Source organism: Eutrigla gurnardus (genome assembly GCF_963514095.1).
Source record: "Eutrigla gurnardus genome assembly, chromosome: 9".
NCBI lineage: Eukaryota > Metazoa > Chordata > Actinopteri > Perciformes > Triglidae > Eutrigla > Eutrigla gurnardus.
In genome coordinates this window covers 12,569,983-12,597,527 of record NC_139923.1, presented here as the reverse complement: position 1 = coordinate 12,597,527, position 27,545 = coordinate 12,569,983, and the positions used below count along the sequence as shown (strand labels likewise).

General features: G+C 42.2%; 1 protein-coding gene across 2 annotated transcripts; it reads left to right on the top strand.

Moving 5' to 3' along the window:
* Positions 1–186: 186 nt before the first annotated feature.
* On the top strand, positions 187–27,527 carry LOC311018278 (cyclin-dependent kinase 17-like). Of its 2 annotated transcripts, XM_084017158.1 has the most exons (18): positions 187–498; positions 9,909–10,057; positions 14,623–14,787; positions 15,602–15,735; positions 19,043–19,168; positions 20,451–20,507; positions 21,024–21,138; positions 21,986–22,080; positions 22,267–22,329; positions 22,818–22,941; positions 23,180–23,300; positions 24,367–24,464; positions 24,603–24,708; positions 24,847–24,897; positions 25,155–25,197; positions 25,380–25,470; positions 25,641–25,718; positions 26,328–27,527. In XM_084017158.1, exons 2-18 carry the CDS (start codon positions 9,931–9,933, stop codon positions 26,363–26,365), a joined length of 1,632 nt encoding a protein of 543 aa, XP_083873284.1. In that variant the 5' UTR covers positions 187–498; positions 9,909–9,930; the 3' UTR covers positions 26,366–27,527. The 2 variants fall into 2 exon arrangements, with proteins under 2 accessions (XP_083873284.1, XP_083873285.1); XM_084017159.1 differs by lacking the exon at positions 24,847–24,897 and having other exon boundaries at positions 190–498.
* Positions 27,528–27,545: the final 18 nt, after the last annotated feature.

Below are 27,545 nucleotides of genomic sequence, written 5' to 3'. Positions count from 1 at the left end.
TTGAGTACTTCTTGTTTGGTTTGTTGTCGGAGTGCAGCATTTCCTCCACTAGGGGCCGCTGTGGACCGCACTGACAGGCTCCCTTGCCTCTTCCCTCACCAACAGTTGGGTGGCGCTGTTTCCCCGCTGACACTTTGATGACACGGCTGTGTGGTGGCAGGCAGGCAGCGTCAGCAGGGAGGACACACTCAGATCAACCAGTAATCACCATCGCCTCTCATACTGCCATGGTCGAAAAACCAACAACACCGCTTCCCATATTCGACCGTGAGTGAAACTTTAAAGCTTAAACAAACCGAGCCATGCTAATGGACGCAACAACGCGGCGGATATAAGCGACATTAAAGGGCAGAAAGTAGCTACCACCACACCAAAACCACAAAGAAGAAGAAGAAGCAGCAGTGTTTTTTTTTCACGCTCGGAGGGAAAGACGGCATCCGGCCTGAGAAGAAGCTCCGAGGTCGGGGACTCCGGTCGGAGCAACGTTCGTCGTTTCTGGTGAGAGACACTCACATTTTCGGCGTAGTTTCTGTGAATGTGAGGACGGTTGAACCGTCGGATAGAGTCGCGGTGGGGCAACAAACGTTCACACCGCACCTCGTTGACACAAAACGGGTTTAACAATGTTTACTTCGCAGCCCTCGTTGTGAATGCAGCCGTTTGTTGTGCGAGCTATTCAGCCTGTCCCATTCACCGGTGAATGGCCGCATTTAGCAGAAAGCATCCGTGAGGTCGGCTCCACGCCGCACACATTAACGGCGAAGTAAGTTCAGAGACGTTAACACTTCATCGGTTAAACGTTTGCGTCAACTTTGTTGCTGCACACAGAGCAACACAAACACTAGCTGGTTAGTTGGCACTCTATCCTGTGAGGTTTGGTTGTAAACGGGAGCTCTTCGCTGGCTGCTCTGCGTGTGTCGTCTTGCGTAGTTGCCACCAAAACAATCACTGACCCCACATTTCAGAGTTGGACTGTCTTTATGGGCCATTTTTTTCTCTTCTTAAACTACTTGGACGCGCAGTGCAAACTGTGCCAGCCTGTGATCTCACACACAGAGTCGGTATTAGCAGCTTTACGCCGTCTCAGCTGTTTAGTGGAAGGCCAAGAACAGCAGACAGGAGTCTGCCTGGGAAATAGTTTGATAAAGACCTAAGAATCTCCCCCAGCAGCGTCCAATCAAGACCCTCACGAATGTCTGCATCCTATAGGGAGTTAACCTGCATAGTGATGCACTGTATGTGTGTGTGTGTGTGTGTGTGTGTGTGTGTGTGTGTGTGTGTGTGTGTGTGTGTGTGTGTGTGTGTGTGTGTGTGTCAGAGATGAATGTGAAGTTAGCAGGATGTCTCAAAGGAAGACATCATTGTTGTGGGAGGGGGTGCTCATGGTAATCTCACGAGGAAGTTCATTTGGCGTGAAATTACGTGGTTACGAATTTATTGCCACATTTATTGTTCTCGTGTTGTTACAAGTCTTATTCTAAGTGTGTTGACTCAGGAGGAATATTTGCCATGTTGTATGTGTCACTGTTATGCTTTAAACAAACTCTTCATAAGGCAGAACCTTTAATAGCTTTTAGCATGCTCAGAAACATTTGTAAAGTTGATTGTTTTCAAGTATATACAAGTATGTTGAGTTCTTTCAGTTTCTTTTTTTGTCTGATTTAAAAAACAACAACCCAAATTAACCACCACAATGGACCTAGAAAGCTAGCAAATGTTCACATTGGAGAAGTTAGAACCAACTGACTTTTGGCACTTTTATTTAAAAACATTCTATGAGAACAGTTTCTCAAATCAGTTTCAAATGATTTTTTGTTGGTCGACTAATCGATTTATCAACTAATCGTTCACCTGTAATAAGATGAGATCATATCAATGGGATTTGATTCTGCTGCTGATAGTAAAAGGTGAAATATCGCCCTGCCTACTATTTATTGCAGACGATAAACTTTAGTTTTAGTTGATAATGTATCAATACCTTTTTGAAAAATATCTTATTTTGAGGAAGATCTGTGTTTTTTTTAATAACCTTTTTTTCTCCTTTTGCACAAGAAACCAAACTTCTGAAACGTTTAAACCAGAAACCCCTGCACAAAAAAAAAAAAAGTAAAGAAGCAAACATTAAGTGAAAGTTTTTGACGTTTTTGATTTTGCACTACGGGAACATTGTGGTCGCTGTTCAATACCAAAAACCATGGGGAGGTTCAGTACCCACCCATTCCACTTGTCACTCTTCACAGTTTTTTTGTTTCATGAATGAAAGAGCTGTCGCAGCACTTCCTCTAATTTCCTATGAGCTTGATAGCTGCAGGCGCTGAGCTTCCTTGAAAGATGTGTATCATTCAGAAGCTTCAGGAGGTGTGTCGTTTTTGGGCGGGGGGGCTTAAAATACCTACTGTTGAGCCCGGTACCTGCAGGAGGGCAGGGTGCTGTTGGGGGACAGTGTGTTGGTTTGACGTGGGGTCGTTCCCTTGGTGAAGGCCTTGGGGATGGTGGTGGCAGGGTAACCTGACCCGCTGTGAAACAGCTGTAGCCACGCAGTGCTGATCCCTCGAGTCCCAGCGCAGATCAGATGATGGTCCAGTATGTGTCTGGGTGTGTATGAGTATGTGTGTGTGGGGGCATACACATGAATAGATGCCATGTTTTTGCCAGAGATCCATTCTGTACTTTTGAATGTGCAATTATACACAGAATGAACTCCCGCCAAACTTCATAGACTTTTTGGGAGATTTTAAGTTGTTGTACAAGGGTTTGCTGATACAAATGCGTGTGTGAGCTCATGCGTGTGTGAGCTCATGCTTAAGCGGCAGACCAAGACAGCTGGCTGAAGGTTAATGTGTCACTGCTCTCTGGGGAGCAGCTGCTATGTCACTGGCACCACTCCTGTCTATAGATAGCCATGAATACAAACTCTTCCTCTTTTCTTTACTGCATTAAAACAAGAACTCTGGCACCGGCGTGCTGCTCAGACTCGTAACATGCAGTTGCCCCACAAGACAAATGCTGCTGCTTGGAAGTTTGGCCGGCTCCCCTCCCAGATTCTCTATCTCAGTCTGAATCTTGGAGTGTCTGGTGGTAGTAAAGGCACCACTGTAGCCACTTGGGCCAGCTGGCTGAGAACCTGTTTGATCGAGTTATCATGAAATACCGTACACCACATATCTCGGTCGTCATCCGAAGTATTAATGTCTGAAACAGGTGAGGGGCCTTTTTTTCCCCGTCACTCTTGGCAGGATTTGCAGGAGCTGTCTGAACACTTGTCTGGTCTTTTTTTGGAAACGCACACACGCACACAGACATGCACACACACACACACACACACACACACACCTCTTTATTCAAACCAACGTTATTACAGCCAGCATAGCTTCACATATTTGAGGTGTGCTGATGTGTTCATAATTAAGTTCTCACTGGTTTAATAAAAGCCCATGTTAAATCCATGTGTTTGTTTTTTAATTAGCTGAATTTAGAACCCCCCAGGCCCACTCTGCCATGGCTCAGTAGGTCTTTCTAATCCGGGATTGAGAAAGTAGACCAATGTCTAATGACTAAAAATAAATCCTTTATTCAGAAAATTAACAATTTTCCATTTAATTCAAAACTAAGTGAGTTTCTCACAAGCTCACAAGCGGGAAACAAAAAAGGAGCACAACCAAAAACAAGTTTCCCACAATAATTTATTTTGATCATCATTATTGAAGAAGATTAGAGCTCAATTAATCACTTTGATAGATTTAACAACAGCAGTTTTGAAAACCGATAAATCAGTCATGATTCACACACAGATCATACACAGACAAAAGTCAGTTACAAACCAGATACCACCGTAACACTTTTGCACGGCTTTCATCAAGTGCTTTAACACAAATCTGTGCCTGGAATGCTGGCTGTAATGACTGCAAACTGCAGAGAGACGTTTGTGTTTGCAGTTTGATACTAAAACTGATAGTCTGATAACCCCATTCTGCCGTCTGTCCTTAGTTAGATAGCAGCATGGCCCGTTGTTCCTCTTTAACAGCCATGAAAGGCATTGAAGGCCTGTTGGGGGATGCTTGGGCAGAGCTGAGTGCAGATGAGCAGGGAGGGGAGGCTAATTTCGCTCTCTCTGATGCTAATGCTCTGCTCACAAATGGACGCCAGGTGACTTAACTCAGGCTCAGATCAGATGAGTCCACGCCCGGATGATTATCTCTGTAATCAAACAGGAGTCTATGATAATCATGTGGCCTTTCGGATAAATGAAGGCTATCATGTCTAAATGCATATTTATGGGGAGAAGTTAACATCTAAAGTCTTGTTGCTGTTCCCAGGACTCAGTCCCATTTGAAAAAGAATTAGAGCTTCATTTTTTTTATCCACAAAGTGTTCCAAACACAGAACGTGGATGTTTGTCAAAAATATATGGAGGGAAAAAAAGTATTACCTTGGAGTGACATACAAATCTGCTGCCTGCCAGCTGCTATCAGGCCGTATCTGTTGATCTCAGCTGGGTCCGCAAGGCTTATCTGTCACAATTCATGCAGACCTTTCATCCCATTCATAAACTGTGTTATCATGAAGTGTAAGTGGTGCTTTCAATGTATTGTTTTGATATGAATGGTGTGTTTAATTTGAATGCTGTGGTTATTCATGTCATATTTATCAAAGGAAATTCATTAAATTTACTTTTTTCGCCCATAAGATAATTCTATCTATAATTGTGATGTAAAACGTTGTGTAAAATATGTGAGCCTTCATTTATCTAGAGCTGACAGTAATGGTAAAAGGGAATTTTCTGTCCTGATTTGATTCTTTTTGTCCGACCCATTTTTCCTGGAGTAAAACTACATTATGGCCCAGAAATACAAATCGATTTAACTGCAGCTATTAACCTGCAATATTGATCTTGGTCATCTACTCTGTCCGAAAGCTTAGAGAGGAGCAGGCCTGTCACTCAAGTCACCGTCACCATAGCAACGGTGTTAATCAGCTAGTGTTGAATCTTATTGCCTGTGAGATCAGTGAGTGTGCGTCACTGATCTGGCCTGGCCTCCTCCTTTGGCCACGGACTCTGCTTAACGCGTTTGTTGTATTCCCCCCCCCCCCCCCCCCCCCCCACACACACACACACACACACACACAGCACAGACCTTTCTGTCAGCATGAACTAGTCTTGTGGACACAAGTGACAAGTCTGACAGCAGGGTGGGGGAAAGATTAAAGAAAAGACAAGAACTTGATGACACGTTTTCATGAACCTGGACTTGGTTTTCAAGCTGTTAAATTAAATCCTCACCTGCTGCAGTGCGTGGGGGAAGCATGCCTGCCTGGTTGTCATGCTCGGCTCAGCGCAACGCAGCACACCATCTACCTCCTGCATCTCCTAAAAAAGCCTACTTTCTACTGTGCACAATGCAGCCTTTATATAAGACCCCCATAATGGAGTCAGCTCCTTCACTCATGTCCTCATTGTCTTGGCCAGGATGAGAAAAGGCTGCTCTTTAGAAAAGCAGGGCTGCGTCACCCATGAATCATGCCAGTCACGCTTGTTCTCTGTCGTCTTCTGTGTGCGAGCCAGCAGGAAGGAGGGGCAGACATTTTCTAGGACCCCTGTTCTCCTGAAGGCAGTGACGTTAGGTTCTTTGCTGAACCCTGTAGGTGTCACAGAGAGGTTGCGACCTTCCTTTTCCCGTTTCTGTGGGTGGCCTTCGACAGCAGGCACCCCATGGCAGTGATGGTGGCTGTATTGTGATTGGTTCATCCAGCAGAAGTGGGACAATTGCAGAGCCCTCTGCAGTGATGGTGGCTTGTGGAGCACTGTCGGGTACAACAGGGCTGCCGTGGGGGGTGGTAGTCCCTCACAGCAGGAACTCTCACTCTTTTAGTAGCCCTCTGTTCATCATCAGCACAGTCGTTGTTTGCTTGCGGCTGCAGCAGGAAAAGGACAGAATCCATATAGCATATGTTTATCGTCACCACTGCAGTATGGATAATGCTTCAGTGCTCCTCCTCTCCTGTTTCCCCTGCATCCCCTCCCTGCTACCCCTTGCAGACTGTACTGCCAGAAAAACAGTGATGGAGAATGCAATTTAACGTATAGGACGACGGAGATGTCCGTTTGTCTGTGAGTTGTGTTCTGGTGGGTATCGATGGCTGGTTTAAGGGATGAAAATGCAGACTTAGTCGGGGGGAGGTTGGGGTGGCTATAGGGGGCAAGATGTAGGGAGATGGAAAATCAGCCAGCATGCAGTCTCCTGTCGCCCTCTGCATTTTCAACACGGAAAAAGCAGTGTGGTTGCTGTGGTGACAAATCAAGGATCATGGACCTCGGATCCCTAGACCCAACCCCACGTTTCCCCCTCCTCTTCCCTGGCCCACTCCCAGCAGATCTTGAGCCCAGACCTCAGACCAGCCTACTTATGGGAGCAGGGATACGACTCGGAACAAGGATCATGTCCAAAGCTCCACACTCGCCCCCTACCGTTTCCATTAACTTTCCATTGAAGAGAGTGATTTTTAGCCACAGAGTGTGCTGGATAGTAGGTCATATCCCAGTTATTTATGAGAGGTTTATGTGGCCCCTCATAAACATTCAGAAACTCTGGTCATAACCATGGAAATGAGAGAGATTTACCGCAAAAAAAGGGAATGACCAGTCAGTTTTGGTGCCAGATAATCCTGATTTGAGCTCATCCTCATGAATGTAAACACAATACAGTGATTTTCTTGTCTTGTCTTGTTTCATCCAAACAAAAGTCCAAAACCCAAAACAATGACATTTTCACTGAAACAAATAATTGAAAAGAATTCACATATTTTTATCTGCTAAATGCCCTAAATGTAAATGTTTTGATTACATTTGGTAAACCTGCCTCAATTGCGCTAAAACATGGTTGTACACTTGCTTGGGGTGGTTTTTGCCTTTGTGCAAAATGAGTTAATGCTCTAAATGAAATGTTCAAACACTTCACAGAATAAATGCTGACATAGTGAACATTTAACCTAAATAACTGATCAACTGTTTCTGCTCTCGGCGTCTTCCCGGACATTCCCATAATGCAAGAATGCTTGTCTTAGTCCCCGGTCAGCATGAACTATGGCAACACTAGCTGACACGAGAAAATGATCCATCTTCCGTATTGTGACGTGTGTCCCAGTTAAACAGGATAGGCAATTGTTGAAAAGATAAGCTCATGATTGCCTCTAGCTCTGTGTAGAGCTGAAGTTTCAGATTGATTGATGGATGGATGGATGTCATGATATTATTGTTATTAGTAAAGCATGGCCTATATAGCTCCAACTTGTGATGAAACTACACGGCAGCATAGTTTATTCACTCCAAACCAGTCGATGGAAATGCTCCTCATTCGCATTTTGTTTTTGGAGACATTTCAATAGCGAATATATAACTTAACATGGAGAGTAATCTGTGTACTTTGGTGCGCGCTACAGGCTGAGTGTGATGCTGCAGAAGGAGAGTGGGTCAGGCAGTGAGTGTTGTGCTCATGCTGGAGCTGATGTATCATGAGGCAGACTGATGTGAAGCTGTTATGACAATCCAGTTGACGTTTTGCCTCATCTCGGTTCCTGGGATAATTAGATTGATTGTGGCTTGACTAAAAGCACAGAAGGCCAGGATGTATATTTATACACAATGCGAAATTATTATATAAAAATATATTCTGATTAATTCTGCCTGAATTGTGAAAAACAAGACTGTAGTGGAGAAGAGCACTCCCTCCGTTATACACATAATTTGCCCTATTTACCAAATCAAACGTTGATGTTGTGACAAAGATTTCTGTCCATAACCAAACCAGGAATGTCACTTCAACATGAATCCCATCCTAAACCTTTCAATCAGGTGCCCCTGGAATCACTTTTTGGATATTCAACTTCACACTTTTCAGCTAGGCTACCTCACTGCTATCAGATGCTGTGAATATCAAAAGTTTCCCTGTGTAGTTTAAGTGCTCCACAGCCTACAGTTCAATATCTCGTCTTTGCTCTGTCCCAGTTTGCTTTGGCCTGAAGCCCAGTTCAGACAGACGGTTGCTGCTGTCCGCTGTGTGGAGGGAATGGGGACAGGCTCACTGCCTCTTCAAACTCGGTGTACAAACTTTTCAAATTGGCCACTGTTGCTTTTAACTTGCAGTATCTTGGGTGCAAAATAGGCCATGCAGCTGCTGAATCATCTGTATCTTCACAAACCGGTGTTTCCGAGCTATTTATGTGAACTAATTATTTTAAAAACAATTTTTGATGACTGATTCCACGAAGCTGCTAGTGGAAGTAGGAACCAACAGCTGAATTAAAGTAGTTCCTAGTTGCCCTTGTTTGTATAATGTTGTCGTCATGCTCTTACGTCCGGGTCACGCTGCCTGCAGGAGCAGTGCATGACAGTCATGTCTCACGTGAGTAGTCCACACAGACAGCGTTGGTACTACTGCTACCAGCCCTTCTTTCTACACAGATTACCTTTCATAATGGCCAGAATGTAATTTATATTAAAGTTAAGAAGTGTGTGTGTGCTCATTTGTAAATAATAACAACCCACAATTAAAAGCAGGTACTCCCTACAATTAATTAATGCTAATTCATGGCGCCATGTTAATACTATGTAATATTAACTTGGGAAACTGTCCTAAGAAGAAATCCCTACGTACTGCAATTCCAATGGAAGAGATGTGTTCTGAAGTTTAGCTGTAGGTAAAATGAGGCATCTTTCTAATTAAAAATGTGCAAGGAAGGAATTCCGTTCTATCCCAGATCCCTTTATCCCGATCCCCACTTGATTTGTCACTGCTAAAGCGTATTTGCTTTTGCTGAATTTTTAATTGATTTGTACACAGAATGAGGACTATTTGGCTCCCACCACTTACATTGAAATCACACGTCTCTCTGCGGGGAAGAACAGAGTTTAGATGTGCTGAGTATTTTTTTCATTATTTTAACAAGGAGCCTATCCTTTAAGTGATCATTCATAATTTAGAGTGTTGTCTTAGGTTCAGCCTGTTCTACTACCATCCTCTTCTCATTTGGCTCTGGCTGTGTGACAAAGTTGCTTCATATCCGGAGAGAATTCAGGTTGTGAGTGTTTTGGAGAAGACAAAAGGCTGTCCGTTGGGAATAGTTGACAAGCAGCAAGGCCTGAGGGGCCGTACTACTCATGTGTTTTCATGTCTGGTTTTACTCATCATCGTCACAGACAGACACTTGTCCAGATCTGCAGCAGTAGTAGAGTCATGATGTCTACATTGAGGTCACAGGGAGAGGCTGCTAGTAATACGCTTCTGCCAAACACAGAATATCTTGATGTCTTGATTTGAACACATTCTCCTCTCCTCACAAATTCTCTCACTAACCCCCCCCCCCCCCCCCCCCCCCCCCCCCCCACACACACACACACACACACACACACACACACACAGTAAATGCAGCTGGAATGCGTGATGTGGACTCGATGCGGCCCAGGCTAGTCCTGCTCCATTCAGTGGCAAATCCCCCTGGTTTAGGATTTGCTTATACAGTCCGGTGTGCCAGGGACCGTACTCTAAACACACCCGTAAGAATCTCTCACCAAGTTGTCATGTTTTCCCAGGAGGAGGAATGTAAAGTAATGTGCCTGAATGAGCTGAGTCATAATTAACATCATGGTGCTGATTTGTCCTCGTCATTGTTCAGCCAGTCGGATACCTGGTGATCTAACAGCGGCTTTAATTTCAGTTCGACTTTTGATGCGGGATTGTGAAACATGGCTGCAGGCGGATGAGGTGTATTTCAAGTTAACATTACAGGTTGGGCCAGTGAAAAGTCGAGGCCTGCATCAACACTGAAGCCTATCAGATAGTGGTGGCGGAATAGAAAAACGAAGCTGTATCTATCCATATCACGGTGTCACATGTTCCATTTGTCATCCTCAGGCCTCCCCTTCCCGAGAGCTCCATGGAGAAGATGAAGCGGTTCAAGCGGCGTCTCTCTCAGACATTGCGGGGTAGCCACACCATCGACGAGTCGCTGTCTGAGCTAGCAGAGCAGATGACCATCGAAGAGAATGGCCTGAAGGACAGCGGTGAGGTTTAGAAGCAGTTTGTGTACAGTCTGTGGTATTGAGCTGCAGAACGGAAGGAGACTCCGTATCCTAACGGTCCTCTCAATGCTCTGCAACATAATAACACAAAGATCCAAAGATAATATAACAAACAGCATAGACAAACATTTATGTAACTTCTCTCTCCTTTTTTGTGTGTATGTGTGTGTTCTGTGTGCACCTGCCGCTGCTTGACGTGCATATGGTATTGCAATATAGAATTACATAAAGAGGGATAGAGATTGTATACATATCTTCCACTACTACCATTTATAGACCTTTGTTATTTAAACATTCCTTAATTGCTTTATTTAAACATGACAAGACGATTATTTATAAATCTGCAATGCTCACATGATGTTTGGCTCCTGGTGCATAGAGGGAGGGAACAGTGGTGAGTTGAAAATTGATATACAAGAAGACAAGTGTTCGGACAGGCTACGCCATTTATGGATTGAAATTTGAGTTTTTATCTCCACCACCAAGTGAATATGCAACACTGCAACCGACTCAGGGGTTTATTCAAACACCAGACTGATGTGTTAAATTTCCAGCACATTTATGTAATGACGTGCATGTCTGATATGGGATTTAGTTGCTGAGTTCTAATGGACTACTTTCATGTATCACTTTTATCCAAAGCCAAATCCAAATATTATCTAACACTAACTGGAATCTGAAAGAGGAATAGGGTTAAACTGCTGAATATTTTATCGGGTTTCTGCAAAGTCTAATCTATGCTTTAGCTCGCCATTATAGATAGTCTGGCCGAATTGTTAGCTTGCTGATTGGATATTTCTTCCTGAAATGAACCTTGGGAGCTGTGGTTTACTTTTGCCATTAAAGAGATAGTTTGGATTTTTTTGTAGAGAGGCTGTCTGTATGAGGTACCTATCTATCGTCAGTGTATTACCTACAGTAGATGGTGGTCTGCACGCCCCCGGTTTGGAGAAACAGAAGTAGTACCGGTACACGTAAAGCAATGTACTGCATCCCAGCTCTCCCCATGCACAGTGAGGTCGTCTCGCCTCTGTTACAGCTTCTCTGCTGCCTAAGAGGCAGAACCACTCTTGACACCCCATTCTGTCTCTGTACCTTTTACACTAGTGAAAGAGCAGTGTACAAGTGCTTTATATCAGATGAAGTGTACCCTAGAATTTTAATATTTCCCACAGAACTGAAGCATTTGTCAGTGCTCTCTTCAAAGCGGCCAGACTCAGTTGATTAAACACAGTAAATTTACCTTACAGAACACGGAACGCACTTGTCTTCCGCTGCCTCGATTGGTTATTTTTTGTGTTATTGTGTGACTTTGGTGAATCCGAACTCACCCTGTAAAACACCACTGACAACCATAGACAACTTCACTTCAAAAATCCGAACTGACCCTTTAAGCTTCTGTGTATGTCCAAGCCTTGGAAGTCCTCTAACTGCCAGTCACTTAACATTGACTATTCAGAAAGTTAATATGACATTTACAGAAATAACTTTTCAAATCTATATTGTCTGTCACAACTGTTTGTGTTAATGTCGACACACACTGTTCCGCAGTTGCAGATAGTGCAGTTGGTTACGTTATTCATCTGGGTGCTAGAGGCTGTGGCCTTCAAGGCATCAAAATAAAAGCACAGCGGCACTGCAGTTTATCTCTGCTGATATTCACAAAGTCTGCAGGGAGCGAGGGAGGAAGCATGACTCGGTCTACTACCACATCGTTGCCATGGTGCTGAGGATCTGGAAACATTCTAGAGTTTCCATGACATTGCCACGGCAACTTGGATGACTTGGTGAAACCAGTCAGGCATCTTGATACATTTATCCCTTTTTTTGGCATCTTTCAGCTCTTATTCCTCTCGTTTGGCCACCCAGAGGTCCCCCAACCCCAAGCTTCTTTCAGACCTGTCCTCAGTTTCTCTTTCTTGTCCTTTGTCCAATTGAGAAGTTTTTCCCTCTTCAATCCATCAGATCGTCCAAGTCCACCACCCCTCCCTCCCCCCTCCCCTCCTCCCTCTGAGAACTAACTGGGCTTTGCAAAGAGCTTTTTGTATAGTGATTAACACCAGGTTTGGCTAGAGTGTTCTGTGCTGGGTGAGGGGGGGACACAGAATCTGTGTGTGTGTGTGTGTGTGTGTGTGTGTGTGTGTGTGTGTGTGTGTGTGTGTGTGTGTGTGTGTGTGTGTGTGTGTGTGTGTGTGTGTGTGTGTGTGGCAGCCTGTGTAACAGTAGGGTAGAGAGGAGACAGAATGGAGTAGCCAGATGAGATGGGATCTGAACCCTGTGATTGGGGAAAGCATTCTGGTCCTGATCTGATTATGTAACACTTATAGCAGCTGCACAGATAAGGGAGAGGTGGCATAATGGCCTGGATATTACATCAGGGCTGTGTATTTTTCTGTTTGCATAGGACATCTAGGAAATGCCATATTGGGGTAGAACGGATTGTTGATGTTTGCAACAACCCCCCCAACAAATTGATTGCTTGTACTGTAGGACACAACAATGTTCTGTGCTTATAACAGTTTTGTTTTATTAACTTACAAGACCCGCACACCAACAATGCTCTTGAGTCTGAGGCAGTCTAAACTTTGCAAGATTAATTGTGTCAATAAGATTTCATTCTTAAAAAATGTGCTGAGGATTGGTTGACCCTGGATACTAAAAGCCAGAGCAATCAGAAAGCTTTAGATTATGATGTGGTTTATTTCTACTCAAATCTCTCAAGTGTTTATTGTTAGGCATTGCTGATAATAAAAAGTCTTATTTCATGCCTTGTATTTTCAAGTTTAAGATAGATTCGACAGGACAGTCGCTCTGTTTTTCTAGCTAGAACATCAGAGTCATGGTTGATGACAGCCCAGTCAGGGGTGCATTTATCTAATCGGCTGTGGGGGTTGTTGTGATGTCTCAGTGAAATAGAGTACATTCAATCATGTGTTATAAAGCTCAAAACAAGTAGCCATTAAGGCCAGCAAGACTGTTTGCTTTGTAATTCTAAAACGTAAAAATCTAATTTAATTATGGCCTTCAATTTGTCCGTTAATAAAAAAAACTGCAGAGAAATGTATGATTGCAAACCATCCGTCAAAAACTGCAACTTAAATTGACCATCATTTCAAAATACAACAAAGAGCTCCAACGTGAAAGAAGAACTACTGTATGACTCGCAAACCAATATACTGTGACATCATACATTTCTTTTGAATTTTGGCTAATCTAAAATAAAATACCCAATTAAAGTCTTTTATAACACTGGTGCAAGAAATAAAAAAAATAGCATCTATAATTTATAATAATATATGTATATTACCATTTGTTGCCAATTGTTGATTCCTAACCTTGCTCCCAATACCTAATAAAAGAGATAATGAAGGGATAGCTACCATGGCGACCTCATTCTGGTAGCCATGGTAAACCATTGGCAAACCAATGGCAAACCATTGTATGTGCTCCAGAACCCTCACGCTTTCCTGTCACTCTGCTACTGTTGTGTCTCGTCCTAATTCTCACTGTCCTCGTTGCACATGTCCTTCAGTGTCCCTCTGTCGGAACCTGCTTAGCAACTTCTCCATTTCCTCCCCACTGTCACAGTTGGTGTTTGAGTTGCTGCTACTCTAAATCTTTCACTTCTGTCAGCTCCATTCTTGCATTTGGACAATCGCCTCTCTGTCGGGCAGTGTTGGACCATTTACTCCATCCATAACACACTGCTGACACTCCAAGACATACGAGAGCCTCTCACTCCACTCTTGCTACTGGCTATTTACAGTATAAGAGTCGCACTGGATGAGAGAACAGACCCCATTGTAGCTGCACCCGGTTCTGTTTACAATTAAGTTTCAATGTAATATTCTGGAAAACTCAAAAACACATTAAATTGCACCAAATCCCACTGGTTTTCCTAAAGCTTTTTCTTTGTTATTAAGTCAGGACAAGCACAAGCAGCATTGAGTTTTTTGGGATTTTTTTTCATGCATGTATTTAACACATCGCAATACCCCAAACTGTTAATTTACAGCAAATAATGTACTGTATAATTAATCTAGTTTCCTTCATCAGTCCTTCATTTTCTTAATTTCAGTTTCTCATTATTCCTTTTTTTTTAATGGATTTTGGTTCAGTTCTTTTTTCCTCAAACAGCCTGTTTTCTTCTGCTTCTCACTAATTTTGACATTTTTTTCTTCTCTGTATATATACACATACACATCATTTTCTTGTTCCAGTCCATTTCTGGAAAGACACTTTGTGTGGAATAGTATTTGTTCAGCATGCATTTGACTATTTTACTAAGTCACAGCAGTTAATGATATAACATGCAAATATAGCCATCAGCAGATTACGAGTTGAAACCTCTTATGTAACCATGATTATTTTATGCCGTCTGGTGTTATGCTATGTAACCAGTAATGCATATCTAAAGTGTATTACATGGAACCATTTTCAAACCATTCACAAACGTCCAACCTGAGTCTAAAACTTGTGAATAATGTTTTTATAGGATTCAGTGTTCCTGTTATCTGACATTTTGTTGGTTGTGTCTCCTTCTGCAGAGCCCATAGTGAGGAACGGTCGTCCTCCGTCAGCCCACAGTGTCCATTCCTTCCTCCACCAGTACACAGGCTCGTTTAAAAAGCCGCCACTGCGACGGCCTCAGAGTGTCATCGGAGGAGGCCTGGGCTCTCTTATGGTCATGCCTCGCAATGGCAGTCGCCTCGGTGAGACACACACAAACAGGCTGTGATCACATTCAACATGTGTCTTTCCTGTGACTTTTTTATTTTGTGTCAATAGATAAAATCTGTTTAGATCTTGCTACAGTGAGGTATATTGTATTCCAGATTTTGTTTTAAATGTTGATTTGAAGCTGCTTGATTAAATGTCCATGTAGAATATCCACAGAACCACAAGGAAAATCCTTGTGGTTCACATTTCTACAGGGTCAGCTGAGCCTGCACACACACAGTGATATATTATGTGCTCAAACAAACCACGGCTAGAGGCATATATACTAATGTAGGCAAGCACATACATATCAGTACAATCGTTGCAGTGTTACATTCAGTCACACAATAAGCCATTTGTTAAAAATTTGACTAAAAAAATGACTTTGGATCCTTCCAGCAAACCAGCAGCCTGGAGTCCTAACCCGGATACAATATTCAAAATATTTACAACATATGAGCATGAAGCCCAGAGGAAATGGCAGCTTGCTTCATATCCATGAAACCAGAATTTGTTTAGACCTGGGAAGATTAGTGTGATCATGATGTATGGATTTGTCTTGTAAGGCGCTGTGGCAAAATATATTAAATCCATCAGTCAAACCTCGCACACTTCTTGTGTTTATCTTCTGTTTGACACAGCCAGTAGCTTGATAAGAACGGAGGGGCTTATAAAAGTGTCAAAGAGAGTGTTTTTCTTTCCTGTTGAAGTCATCAGCTGGTGTTGAGCCCTGCCCTGTTTCCACAGACGGCTCCATTCGTCATATTCAACCTCTTATCCTATTTTTTATGTATTTCTCCTCCTCAGATATCGTCCACGAGAACCTGAAGATGGGGTCAGACGGGGAGAGTGACCAGGCGTCAGGGACTTCCTCCGATGAGGTGCAGTCACCCACGGGTGTTTGTCTGCGGAACAGAGGGAACAGACGCATCTCTGCAGAGGTGAGGATCGTTTCTTTATCCCTGAAAAGCCTTTCTAGCCTTTTTAAACGGTGGCTATGTTTCGGAGGATAAGAGTCTCTACAGCCTTTGACTTTCGAATATGTTACTGGTATACATACATTATTCATCAGCCTCTACCTTGTTGTTGAAGGTATGTTCAGATCAATTCACTTAAAAGTAAAGCAATCTGAGGGATGATAATTGGTATTTAATGATGTGGGGATTACTGCACCATGCTGTAACTCCGAGCTACGTTGTGTAGGCGATTTCAGCAGTCCTGAACACAGTCAAGGCCTCGGTTGCCCACAAAATCTCAGCAGGACACACACACACACACACACACACACACACACACACACACACACACACACACACACACACACACGCATGCATGCATGCAGATACTCCACATACTGTTCAGCTGAATGACCATACTTTTAAAATCTGTTTTTAAAAGCTTTCACACTTTGGATCGCTGTCACCACCACCCAACCAACCCCCTTCTTTACATTCTCACTCTCTCTTCACACACAAACAAACACACACAAACAAACACACACACACACACACACACACACACACACACACACACACACATTTGAGAACAAATACAAGCCACTGTAGAGATAGAGTTGGCTTGCTCGTGTTGTCATGAAGTTTTGTTCAGCAGAGCATATGGAGAGACAGACGTGCACACAAATGTAGAACCAGATCAAGAGCGGAAGCTTTAATCCAACTGGCTCGTAGGGACACAAGAGAGGCACCGTGAAATAAGAAGAGAAATCATGCTGCTCTAAAGTGTGCTCAACAGGGTTTTCTGGCATTTTTCAGATTTCTGACATTGACTTGCATCAGATTATTGTTTAGGTTTCAGTAGTTATTAAAGTAAAACAGATGGACAAAATAGCACCAGTGTTTGACATTTTTACCATTTGTTACGTGTTCAACATAATACATTCTGACATAATGTTAGGGTTGTATTGAGGGCTTTAAACAACATCTGAAACTCTCTCTCTTGTTTTCACAACTAAGACACGGTCCCTTCAATGCAACTTAATGGCTGCTAATGGGATTTGAGGATGTACAACTTAAAGTCCTCTGGTTTCACAGTGAAAGTAAACTCGAAAATGAGCTTTTGCCTTCCACGATTCTATTTCATTAAGATAAGTATTCTCAAACTTACAGAAGAAACACATCAATGATTTGTTTTGGATTTGTTTTTTTCATCATCTATATTTCATCTACACTTTGACATATGCAGGCGAAGTTGGAGGTCTTAAACGTCCAGAGACTGTAACACACACTTTGGAATGAAATGTAGTTAAAACTCTTTAAGACTAAAAACTTGACATCTAGCCGATTTACGATGTTGCAAACAGAATTTCCATAAAATAACTCAAGTTAATTAAATCTAAAAAGATTCTGCAGTATTGAACAAAAAGAACAGTCATGTACTTCTTTTTACTGTATGTGTATTTCTCTCTGTGGTTGACGTTGACATCTTGCCAGGGAACCACATGTTGCAGCGTACCTGCTGGCCGATCATGAGAGGAAACTTATGATTGAAGAACACACACTTCCCTCCCTCTGATACTGTTTATTGTTGGGTTTGATTACAGGACCTCTGGGGATTTACAAGCAGATACCAGTAGCTCCACAGACGAACCAAACATGCAAAACTGCACGAAAAGAAAAGAAAAAACACATTAACATGTAGTTAAGCATCTTACACCATTTGGGGCTACCCACACACAGACATGACACATCAACTCTCGCTGTGTATCGATGGTGCGTGCAAGCATTGCACCCCACACTTCCTGTGACTGTTTCACAACCAGAAGAGGTTTATTGGACGGAAGTGCGTACATGAGCAAACAGTTTTATACTTTCTCACAGCCCGGCAAACACTCGGTGTATTGTATTGTTGATGAAGTGATCTAACAGTGGAATCCCTGTGGGGCTTCTTTCTTTGCGCTAATGTGACACTCAAGAGGGGGGGGGCAGTAGGGGGAAGAGTGAGGAAATCCTTCCGTCTGTGTTCAGGTAGAGGATTGTACATCTCTCACTGGAGAGGAAGCCGTGCTGTTTTGGGATTACATCACAAGGATTATTGTAATACGGTCCAGATGGGCCCGTGTTGTAGCAGATTAGGGCGGGTTGATTGGACAACTGGAGGGGAGTGGGGGCAGGGGTAGCGGTGGCGGTGGGGCAGCAAAGGTCAGGTGATGGACGGCATCACTTGCTCTTGGGACAAATTACAGACATACAAATCTGGGATTAAAGTCATTAAAAAAACGATACATCATTATAGCACATATGACTTTATTTGAAGATGCTTAAAACACATTTAGAGTGATATATATTTGGTAAGAAGCACACATCTCTCTTTGCTGGAAATAATGTTTTTTTTTGTGTGAATATAGACCATGACAACATTTATTTATATATATGCAAAACTAAAAATTCTTCCCGGTAGCGAAATCCCTCCCGTCACATACCAGAGTAACAACGGTGATAAACATCCCTACATCAACACATTGATCAACTGTGCTGTGTAGTGTACAGCATGCGTCATTGACTGACGTTGTAATAAAAACATCCCTTCCCATGAAACCGACTGCTTGTCTGAATCTGCCAGCTGTAGGCAGCCACAAAGGAAAAAAACTCTGAGTCACTGTTGTGATGCAAGGCTGAAGGGTCAGTTCACCCGTTCACACGTTAAGCAACTTCGGTTACAGATTCATCAATGAGCTTGTTGTTGAAATGTGGAAAGTTCAAAGTTGCATATTGTTGTATGTTGGCAGTGTTACTTAGTGTCCAGTGTTACCTCAGAGGGAGTGGAAGATTTAAAACCGCTAGAGAGAGGTCGGATTAAGAGTAATCTAACAAATAGGAGAAATGCATGATGGGAAGAATTCAGGCGTTGCATTGTGTGCGTGTGTTTGATTTTATATAACAAGTCATTAGGATCATGCTTTAGTACTTTGTTGCTCTGGGAAAGACTTTGCCACGAACTCTTAAAGGACTCCTTTATTATGTACACAAGTCTGCTTCACACAACTGTATAGACGCATGCTGCTGCACGTGTATTTATACACACATATACACACACTGCCTTCTCTGTTGGCTGCTTCTTACAGATCCCTACTTGTTGACTCTGGGTTTCCCCCATTTTGTTGTCAGCCACTGGTAAATATTCAGAGTTTATGCTGTTTGCTGAGGGTTTACTCCTGTTTTTTCATGGTTTTACATCATGTCCTGTTTTTAAATCAGGTTCTCTGTTGTTTTTATCCATTTGTGTGTGCAGGACCTGAACAAACGTCTGTCCCTGCCGGCCGACATCAGAATACCCGACGGTTACCTGGAGAAGCTGCAGTTGAGCAGCCCGTCCTTCGACCAGCCGCTAAGCCGACGCTCCCGCAGGGCATCACTGGTGAGACAGAGAGAAAAAGGGGATGAACACAAAGGGAGAGAGTGGTTAGAGGGCAAGAAAGGACAATGTGGTGGTAAGAAAGCAAAGGAAGATTAGAACGTGGCAGAAAGTACTCAAATGGATAATGGATAAAAGTATAATTCAGTTTCAAGCTCTGATGACCCCACTGTGCTTCCTGCTGAAACAGCAGACAAAGAATAGAAACTACAATAATTCTTTTTTTAAACAAAACTTGTGCTCATAACTCCGAACTGTGCTTACGTAAATGTACAGAAGTTGCTGCCTACGTCTGAAAGCAAGCAGTTCAGAATTGAGAATCAACAGTGGAGGAGAATCAGGCGGGAATAAAGATAAATAGAAACAGAGAGGCTGTGAGGGAGGGGCTGCAGAACACAAAGATAGCTGTCAGGGTTATTTCTTTATTTGAAGGCAGCTAGAAACAGAAGTGAGAGTGAGATCTCACACCTTGCCCCGTCGGATCTCATCCTGTCAGCCTATATTGCACCCCGGCGTTCACTTTTTTACCAGCCTTTTTAACAAGTTTTTCTTTGAGTTTGCATTTATGCTTAGATATGGTTCACTTTTACGCTGTGTTACTGGAAAAGCTTTCCTGAGGACTTGAGATAACCTCAGTCTCACTTCTTTAAAAATCTGAATTCTCCATCTTAGTTTTTTTTAAATTTCCATGTGTTTTTAAATTCTTTACCTTCTAAAGCACACAATGTCTGTAACTAATTATTATTTTCGTTATCAATGAATCTGCAGATAATTTTCTTGGTTAATAGTGGAATTAGTGAAAAATACCTGTTGCAATTTCCCACGCCCAACATGATGTATTAAAATAGATTTTTTCATGTTTGATAGTTTACTGTCAAACATGAAAATGAAAAGCATCAAATGAAACATTAGAGAAGCTGGAACCAGCAAAATGTTGCCGTTTATACTTAAAAGTTATCAAAAGATCAACAAAAACATATTTGCTATTTGAATTGACTGATGTGCTTTAGACCTCCAACAAGTAGTCTTCCATTGTGTATTAAAATGCTTTATAAATCACGTTTGCCCTCGCATCCCTATACACAAACACATTGTAAAAGCCAAAAGCCAACAGTCTGTTGTCAGAAGAGATTAGTCATGATGGCGGTTGGGGGTGTGACCTCCTTACATCCCCCCTCTGTTGCTGCCAGGCCGTCATAAGGATTTACCGTAGTGTCTGTAAGCTTGTCAGTGCTAATAAAGACGCTGCCCTCATTAATGCTTTCTGTCCTTTTCTCTCCTCCAGTCAGAGATTGGATTTGGGAAGTTGGAGACCTACATCAAACTGGACAAACTGGGGGAGGTACGTTAAGAGTGTGTGTTCACTGTTTACCACGACGATGTTCTACTGATGAGCAATAACACATCCAGACACAGAGAGTTTACGTTTAACTAGACCTGCAACAATGAATCGATCAGTGTTCAACTGTTAAATCAATCAGCTACTATTTTGATCATTGATTCATCGCAATCTTACATTTTTAAGAAAAAAAGTCAGAATTATTTCATTCTAGCTTCTTAAATGTGAGTGTTTTCTGGTTTATTGACTCCTGTGGCAGTAAACTGAATATATTTTGAGTTGTGGACAAAACACGACATTTGAGGACGTCATCCTGACCTTTGGGAAACACGGATCAACATGTTTCACCATTTTAAAGACCAAATAACTAATCGTTTCACCATTTTAAAGACCAAATAACTAATCGATTAATCGAGAAAATATTCAACAGATTAATCAACAATAAACATGTGAGTTGCAGCCTTACTTTTAACCCCTGACAGCCTGACTCATGTCCTTCCTTGTCATTCTGATCTGCAGGGCACGTACGCTACAGTCTTCAAGGGGAGAAGTAAACTGACAGACAACCTTGTGGCGCTGAAGGAGATCAGACTGGAGCACGAGGAGGGGGCGCCATGCACAGCTATCAGAGAAGGTATTAAAGGGTCATTGTTGGAACCATAAATCTCAAACATTACTCACAGCTGCATCCAGCTAGTCCAGTTATAAACTAATAAGCTACCAGGAATGTATCACTCTTTCCCAGGAATGCTGGGAACTCTCGCCATAAAAGAATGTTAATTTTACTCCAGAAAATGAATCATTAACCTTTTATTGGTATTTTATGATGGTATTGTTTGATATTTATTAGATCTAATGAAGGTAGAACTCAAAAGTATTAAAGGTGAAACCTTAAAGGTACCATGACCATATAAAATAATTTCCTCCACTGCTGTTTAAGGATATTCTTAACAGTCTGGCTGGGGGGCTGGAGCCGATCACAGCTGACATTTAGGAGGCAGGGAACACCCTGGACAGGTCGGCACTCTGTCAGGGGGCTGACATAGAAACAACCCTTCACACTCACATACTCACCATGCAGCCGAAAGATAACAGTGAAGTCAACACTTACATTTGTACCGACACACAAACAAACAAAAAAATCCCAAGTTTCTCAAGTTATCAAGTCAAACTCTTGATAAAACATTTGAACTCTTTACAGTAAAGCTTCACAGAAGTGCCTGAAACTACAGGCCTTCCTCCTGCTGGAGAAATGCATTTCCAACTATAAGAAAGAAGTTATATAAGGAGAGGGATGTTTGCATCTTGTACCTTGTGTGTTCTTGTATTTAGTTTTTCTTTGAATACGTTATTTTGTAACTTTGTTAATTATTTACATTTCTAAGGCTTTCTTTGTAAGTCTGAGACTTTGGGTATGACATCACGCCCATCAATATCAATCCATCCCGTGGTCACATCTGTCTCCTCTTTGTCCCCTCTAGTGTCGTTACTGAAGGACTTGAAACACGCCAACATAGTGACGCTGCATGATATCATCCACACAGAGAAATCGCTCACACTGGTCTTCGAGTACCTGGTGAGTCCAAAACCTTGACCCTCAACTCCTTCATGACTTGCATGTTATTCTGGGCACAGATGCTAAAATGAATATATTTGACAACATTATTATTCATGACCCTCTGCAGAGTTGAGGACAATGACACAGAAACACAATTGTTGCTGTGCCTGTAGCATTTCAACTCTCCCCCCCCCTCTTGTCTAGGACAAAGACCTCAAGCAGTACATGGACGACTGCGGGAACATCCTGAGCATGCAGAATGTCAAGGTGAGCCTCCGCAGGCGGCCTGCTGGCCCAGACTACTTCACCAGCTGCCATGACTTTGTGGTTGCTGCTGGTGTCAATAAAAGAAGCACTATTAGAATGCCCCCTGGTGGTGGATTGTAGGCAGTGTAGGGAAAAGTGAAATTGGATTTCTTTGCCTTACTTTTCCATGAAAAAATATATATATTTGTGTGCATTTTACACACATCTTGTGCCAAATGTGGTTTAATGTTCCTTTAAATAAGAAAAGTACTTCAACTGCACATTAAAAGTCAACTTGGGCTCTTTGGACGAAATATGTAAATATTATGATTCTATAAGTCCAAAGTCCAGAATTCATTATTATTCTTATAAAATTAATGAATATATAGTACAAAGGTACTTGGATAAATTGCATGTAATGTAGCAACAGCAGTTATTCAGCTCCACTATTTGAAAGTGATTTTACTGCTCTGATAATAGTTCCTTATCTAAAATGTGTCTTTCCTCAGATTTTTCTGTACCAGATCCTGCGAGGCCTGGCGTACTGTCACAGAAGGAAAGTTCTCCACAGAGACCTGAAACCCCAGAATCTGCTCATCAATGACAGAGGAGAACTCAAACTGGCTGACTTTGGTAAATTCTAAAAACAGCACTTACATCAATTATTAATCTGTAAAAGGAATTCTTCTGTGTCACAAATGATGTGTCATTTGGATTAAAACGGACAGTTTTTACAGTTCTGGAGATGAATCCAAGTATTTCATCTATATTGATGCCATATTTAAAAATGGATGGACTATTTAGCATTCGGAATTAAACCCTTCATATGAAATTGGATCTGTTTTTCATTTCTCATATTTCTGCTCCACAGGCCTGGCAAGGGCCAAATCTGTGCCCACTAAAACATACTCTAACGAGGTGGTAACACTTTGGTATCGGCCTCCCGACGTGTTGCTGGGCTCATCGGAGTACTCCACTCAGATAGACATGTGGTGAGTGGGCCTCAACTCCACGGGAGGATTACAACTTAGAAAATACATGCTGGACTCCTGGCTACTCTCTTTATGTCCACGTGACTCAGTGCAGTAAAGGTGCAGAGGCAAAATCTCCCAGAGGCTTTTATGTTGAGCACTTGAGGAAGTGTGACAGCAAATAGGTGTACTAAACTTCAAAGTGCCCTGCTGCTTTCTTTAATGAATTCCTGCCTTTCTTTGTTTTCTTAAATCCTCTGTGACGGACAAAGCTGGAGGAATTATATTTTCGGTTTATCCGTCCCGTTCTGGTGAATGTGATTTATTTCAGGAACACCTAATAATAATTATAGTAATAATACATTTTATTTTTAGAATGCTTTTTCACAAACTCAGACGCTTTACAGAGAGAAAAAACATAAATAATGTTGACATTTTTATGGCATACTATGGCTTTTATGACATTATACTATTATTACTATTATACTATTTATGTGACATGTAATTAAATACTATATTTTTACATTTATGAAATACGACACAATCATTTCATTTTTTTACGACATAATACATATAACTATTTCATAACGATACTTACGATACTTTGACATTTTTTCTGACATACAGATAAAGACATACAATGCCTTGTTTATGACACACTAAACCATGACATGTTTACGCAATACTATATTATGACATTGTTTGATGACATTTTATACTATGAGCTTTTATAACATTTTTCTGGCACAATTAACATTAACTTGATGATGAAATACTATACTGTGCCATTTTTCAGGATATTTATTACGACATGCTGTACTTTTTATTATTTCATGGCATTATTTATGACATTGTATACTATGACTTTTATGCCATTTTTCTGACATACTGACACTTTTACTGTCCATTTTAATATCATACTATACTATTACTTTTTTATTACTAAGACATTTTACATGAAGTTTTTGCATACGATACTATGAAAACTCATGATATACGATGCATTTTCATAGCTTTGTTGTTTAGAACTGGTGTTTCGTCTTCAGTCAGACACCTACTAACAGATGATTCTGTGTTTTCCTGTTAGGGGTGTGGGCTGTATATTCTATGAGATGGCTGCCGGAAGGCCCCTGTTCCCAGGCTCCACAGTGGAGGACGAGCTGCATCTAATCTTCAGGCTGCTAGGTCAGTGCTGCCCCCTGCTGACAGGGGGCCACTCAAACTTTTAATATGAGGCTCTAACCACATAAACCGTGGCATGTGTGCGTAAAGAGTCCCTCCAGTTGGCTTGACTAACAGAGTTGATGACATGTCCCTCTACAGGTACTCCCACGGAAGACAGCTGGCCTGGGATATCCTCTATGGATGAATTCAAGTCCTACAAGTTCCCCAAGTACAAGGTCCAGCCGCTCATTAACCATGCACCCAGGTAAGATGAGGGACTCTGTTATGTCCTGAACATCTGCTTTTTCTTCTACGATATATGCAGTGTGCTGCAGCTCATCAAATGCCATGTGGGGTGTTTCAGATCTTTTTGTTAACACTGCCCCCTCACCTCTCTCGTTAGCCCTCCAATCAATGGAGATGGAAATGAGCAAATGTTTCTAATCAAACCCAGGTATGAGAGAATCCCCTGTATGTAGAGTTCTTTTTAGAGCTTTTAGAGGCCGAGACATTAGTGTTATTGGTTTGTTTAGTTAGGAGTGTGTGCTCTTTGTCACTTCCTGTAAGGAAATCCTGTGGAATAGTTGACTGTGTTTCCTTCCTTACATTCGCCAGCATCTGTGAGTCATCCCACCTCTACTGACCTCTCTCTTTCTCTCTGTCCCTCTCTGTCTCTCTCTCCCCCTCCCTCTCCATACCCCGCCCCACCAGGTTGGACACTGATGGCATCGACCTGCTGATGTCATTCCTAAAAGTGAGTGTCACCCACTCATCTGCCAGGCATGACAGGGATGTTAAAAGCAGTGTGACACATCTAGAAGCTATGTTAGGACCGTCTTTTCGGGGAGACGTCAATCAAGACGCGACCGCACGTTGCCGACTCCATTTTGTCATCAATCTTTAATGCATGTTTCTTCTTACTTCCCTGAATTTCAGTACGAGTCTAAAAAGAGGATATCTGCTGATGAAGCAATGAGACAGTCGTACTTCAGGAGCCTGGGGCCACGTGTGCACACGCTGCCAGAGAGTGAGTAATGAAATGGCAACGCAGACTTGGCAGGCTCCGCTCCCTACAAGTTGAAGGATATTGCACTGTACAGTGAGAATGAGTTACAGCCCTATAACAGAAACACTGATCCTCTGGCAAGATGTGATTTCTCTTGCTCCGTCTGACTGTCTGATTGTGTGGTCTGGTAGGCATATCCATATTCACACTGAAGGAGGTCCAGATGCAGAGAGATCCCGGATACCGGAACTCCTCATACCCCGAGTCAGGTGAGGAGTGATGCAAATACGAGGACTTTTATACGCTTGCTTGTGTTTTCATTTTCAAGGTTTTTCATGAGGGGAGTTAAAGAGGGCAAAGATACTGCATGAGGTGAAAGGGACAGCTGTATGCTCGTGTTTTAAAAACATCCGGAAGTGACTTACTGTTGTTCGGCCTGTGACACAGCTCATGTCAGTTAATATACTTTAACCATGTTGATTTATTTTCTTCCTGAGAATTAACTCCGTCAACACAGCGAAAACACATATTTCAGAGTTCATATTTGAGTTTTCTTCAGTATCAAATGATCCAGTGATAGTTGTCTGTATGTCCATGGGTAAAAAAAGAGCTGCTAATAGCTATTTAAGCACACTTTTAATGGTGCCTATTTGCCAAATGTGAACAAATATACTCTTAGAGGACGGGGCTCAGGTTCCAGCCTGCCATGTAACTCACTGAATCCACTATTCTTCATGTACAACCCTCAAAGCATTATGGGAATTGCTGTTTCAAAACTGCCGGTCAGATTGTCCCTCTGTTTCAATGTTGTTACTGACTTTGACATCCCCTGCTATAAACTATATGAAACAAAATGGATGTTTTTTGTCTCCCCTCAGGCAATGGAAAGAGCAGAAGACAAAGCATGCTGTTTTAGATTCTCTGGACTGTTTTTTTTTATTTTGTATTTGGGAAGAATCTCCTAGCTGTACAGTCTCGCCGATGGATCAGTAACCCGAGATGGATTTGTCGTGGAGAGTCTTCATCACTCCCCCCAAGCTACTTGGGAAACTCATCCACAGTGCAACCCACCCCCCCTTCCCTGGTCTGGCCTGATCCTGGCCCAAAAGAGACATTTATATACTGTACATCTATATTTATTGAGAAGAGAATTTGCTGCTAAATCCAACTACTGTCTAGAATTCTAACTGGCTCAGTCACTTTAATGAGTACATGAAATGTGTATAGATTAATTGTTTTTTGAAGTGGTGGTATTTTACGTGATTTTCTTTTGTCATGATTTCCATGTTCATCCATTTAAGAAACTCAAAGCTCCTCAGTGTGTGGGTGTGTAAGGCCCGCAGACACGTAGAGGGATGCCTCTGTCGACTGTGCTGCTCTCGGCTGCACCCATCATTTCTGACAGTCCAGCTTTGATACAACGGATAATTTTATCCCAACTGGAGGCTAATATTAGAGCAGTGCTGCCAAGCTCTGTGCAAAAAAAAAAAAGATGACATTCTTGTCCGATGCTGGCATATCATTCCAGGATGCTGCGGTCCCCGTCAGGACCAATGAGAAAATGCAGGAGGAAAAGGGCAACGCAAAATTCAAAACAAGGGCATTACAGGGTTAGTTGCGCCTTCTAAATTCTTCAGAAACCCTAAATATTTAACGACGGCAAACCTTCTCACCCTGACACTCCTCCAGTCTGTTACAAAGAGAAAACCCCGGTTTTGGAATCTGCTGTGTTGCAGATGTCTTCTCCTCTCTTCCATTCCCATCTCCATCAACTGTAAAAACGTATCCCTTTTTTTCTGGATGGCCTCCACCATGGTGTTGCATGTCTGCTCTGTTGTATGAGGAAGCACACAGCCACTGAACTCCTGATTCAGGGAGCACTAGCTATAGTCCTGCCCCTAGTGAATACAATACTGAGTCACAGTCTATTTAACAGTGTTACAAGAGATGTTTTGTATGATATTCTTTAACTTTATTTGTTGATAATTGTTACTGGTGTGGGATTTCATTGCAGATGCCCGCCCATATGTGAGCTTTTTTCCAGAGTAAAGAAGATTAAATCTAAAGTTTAAACAGAAGTCAAGTGAACTTTGTTT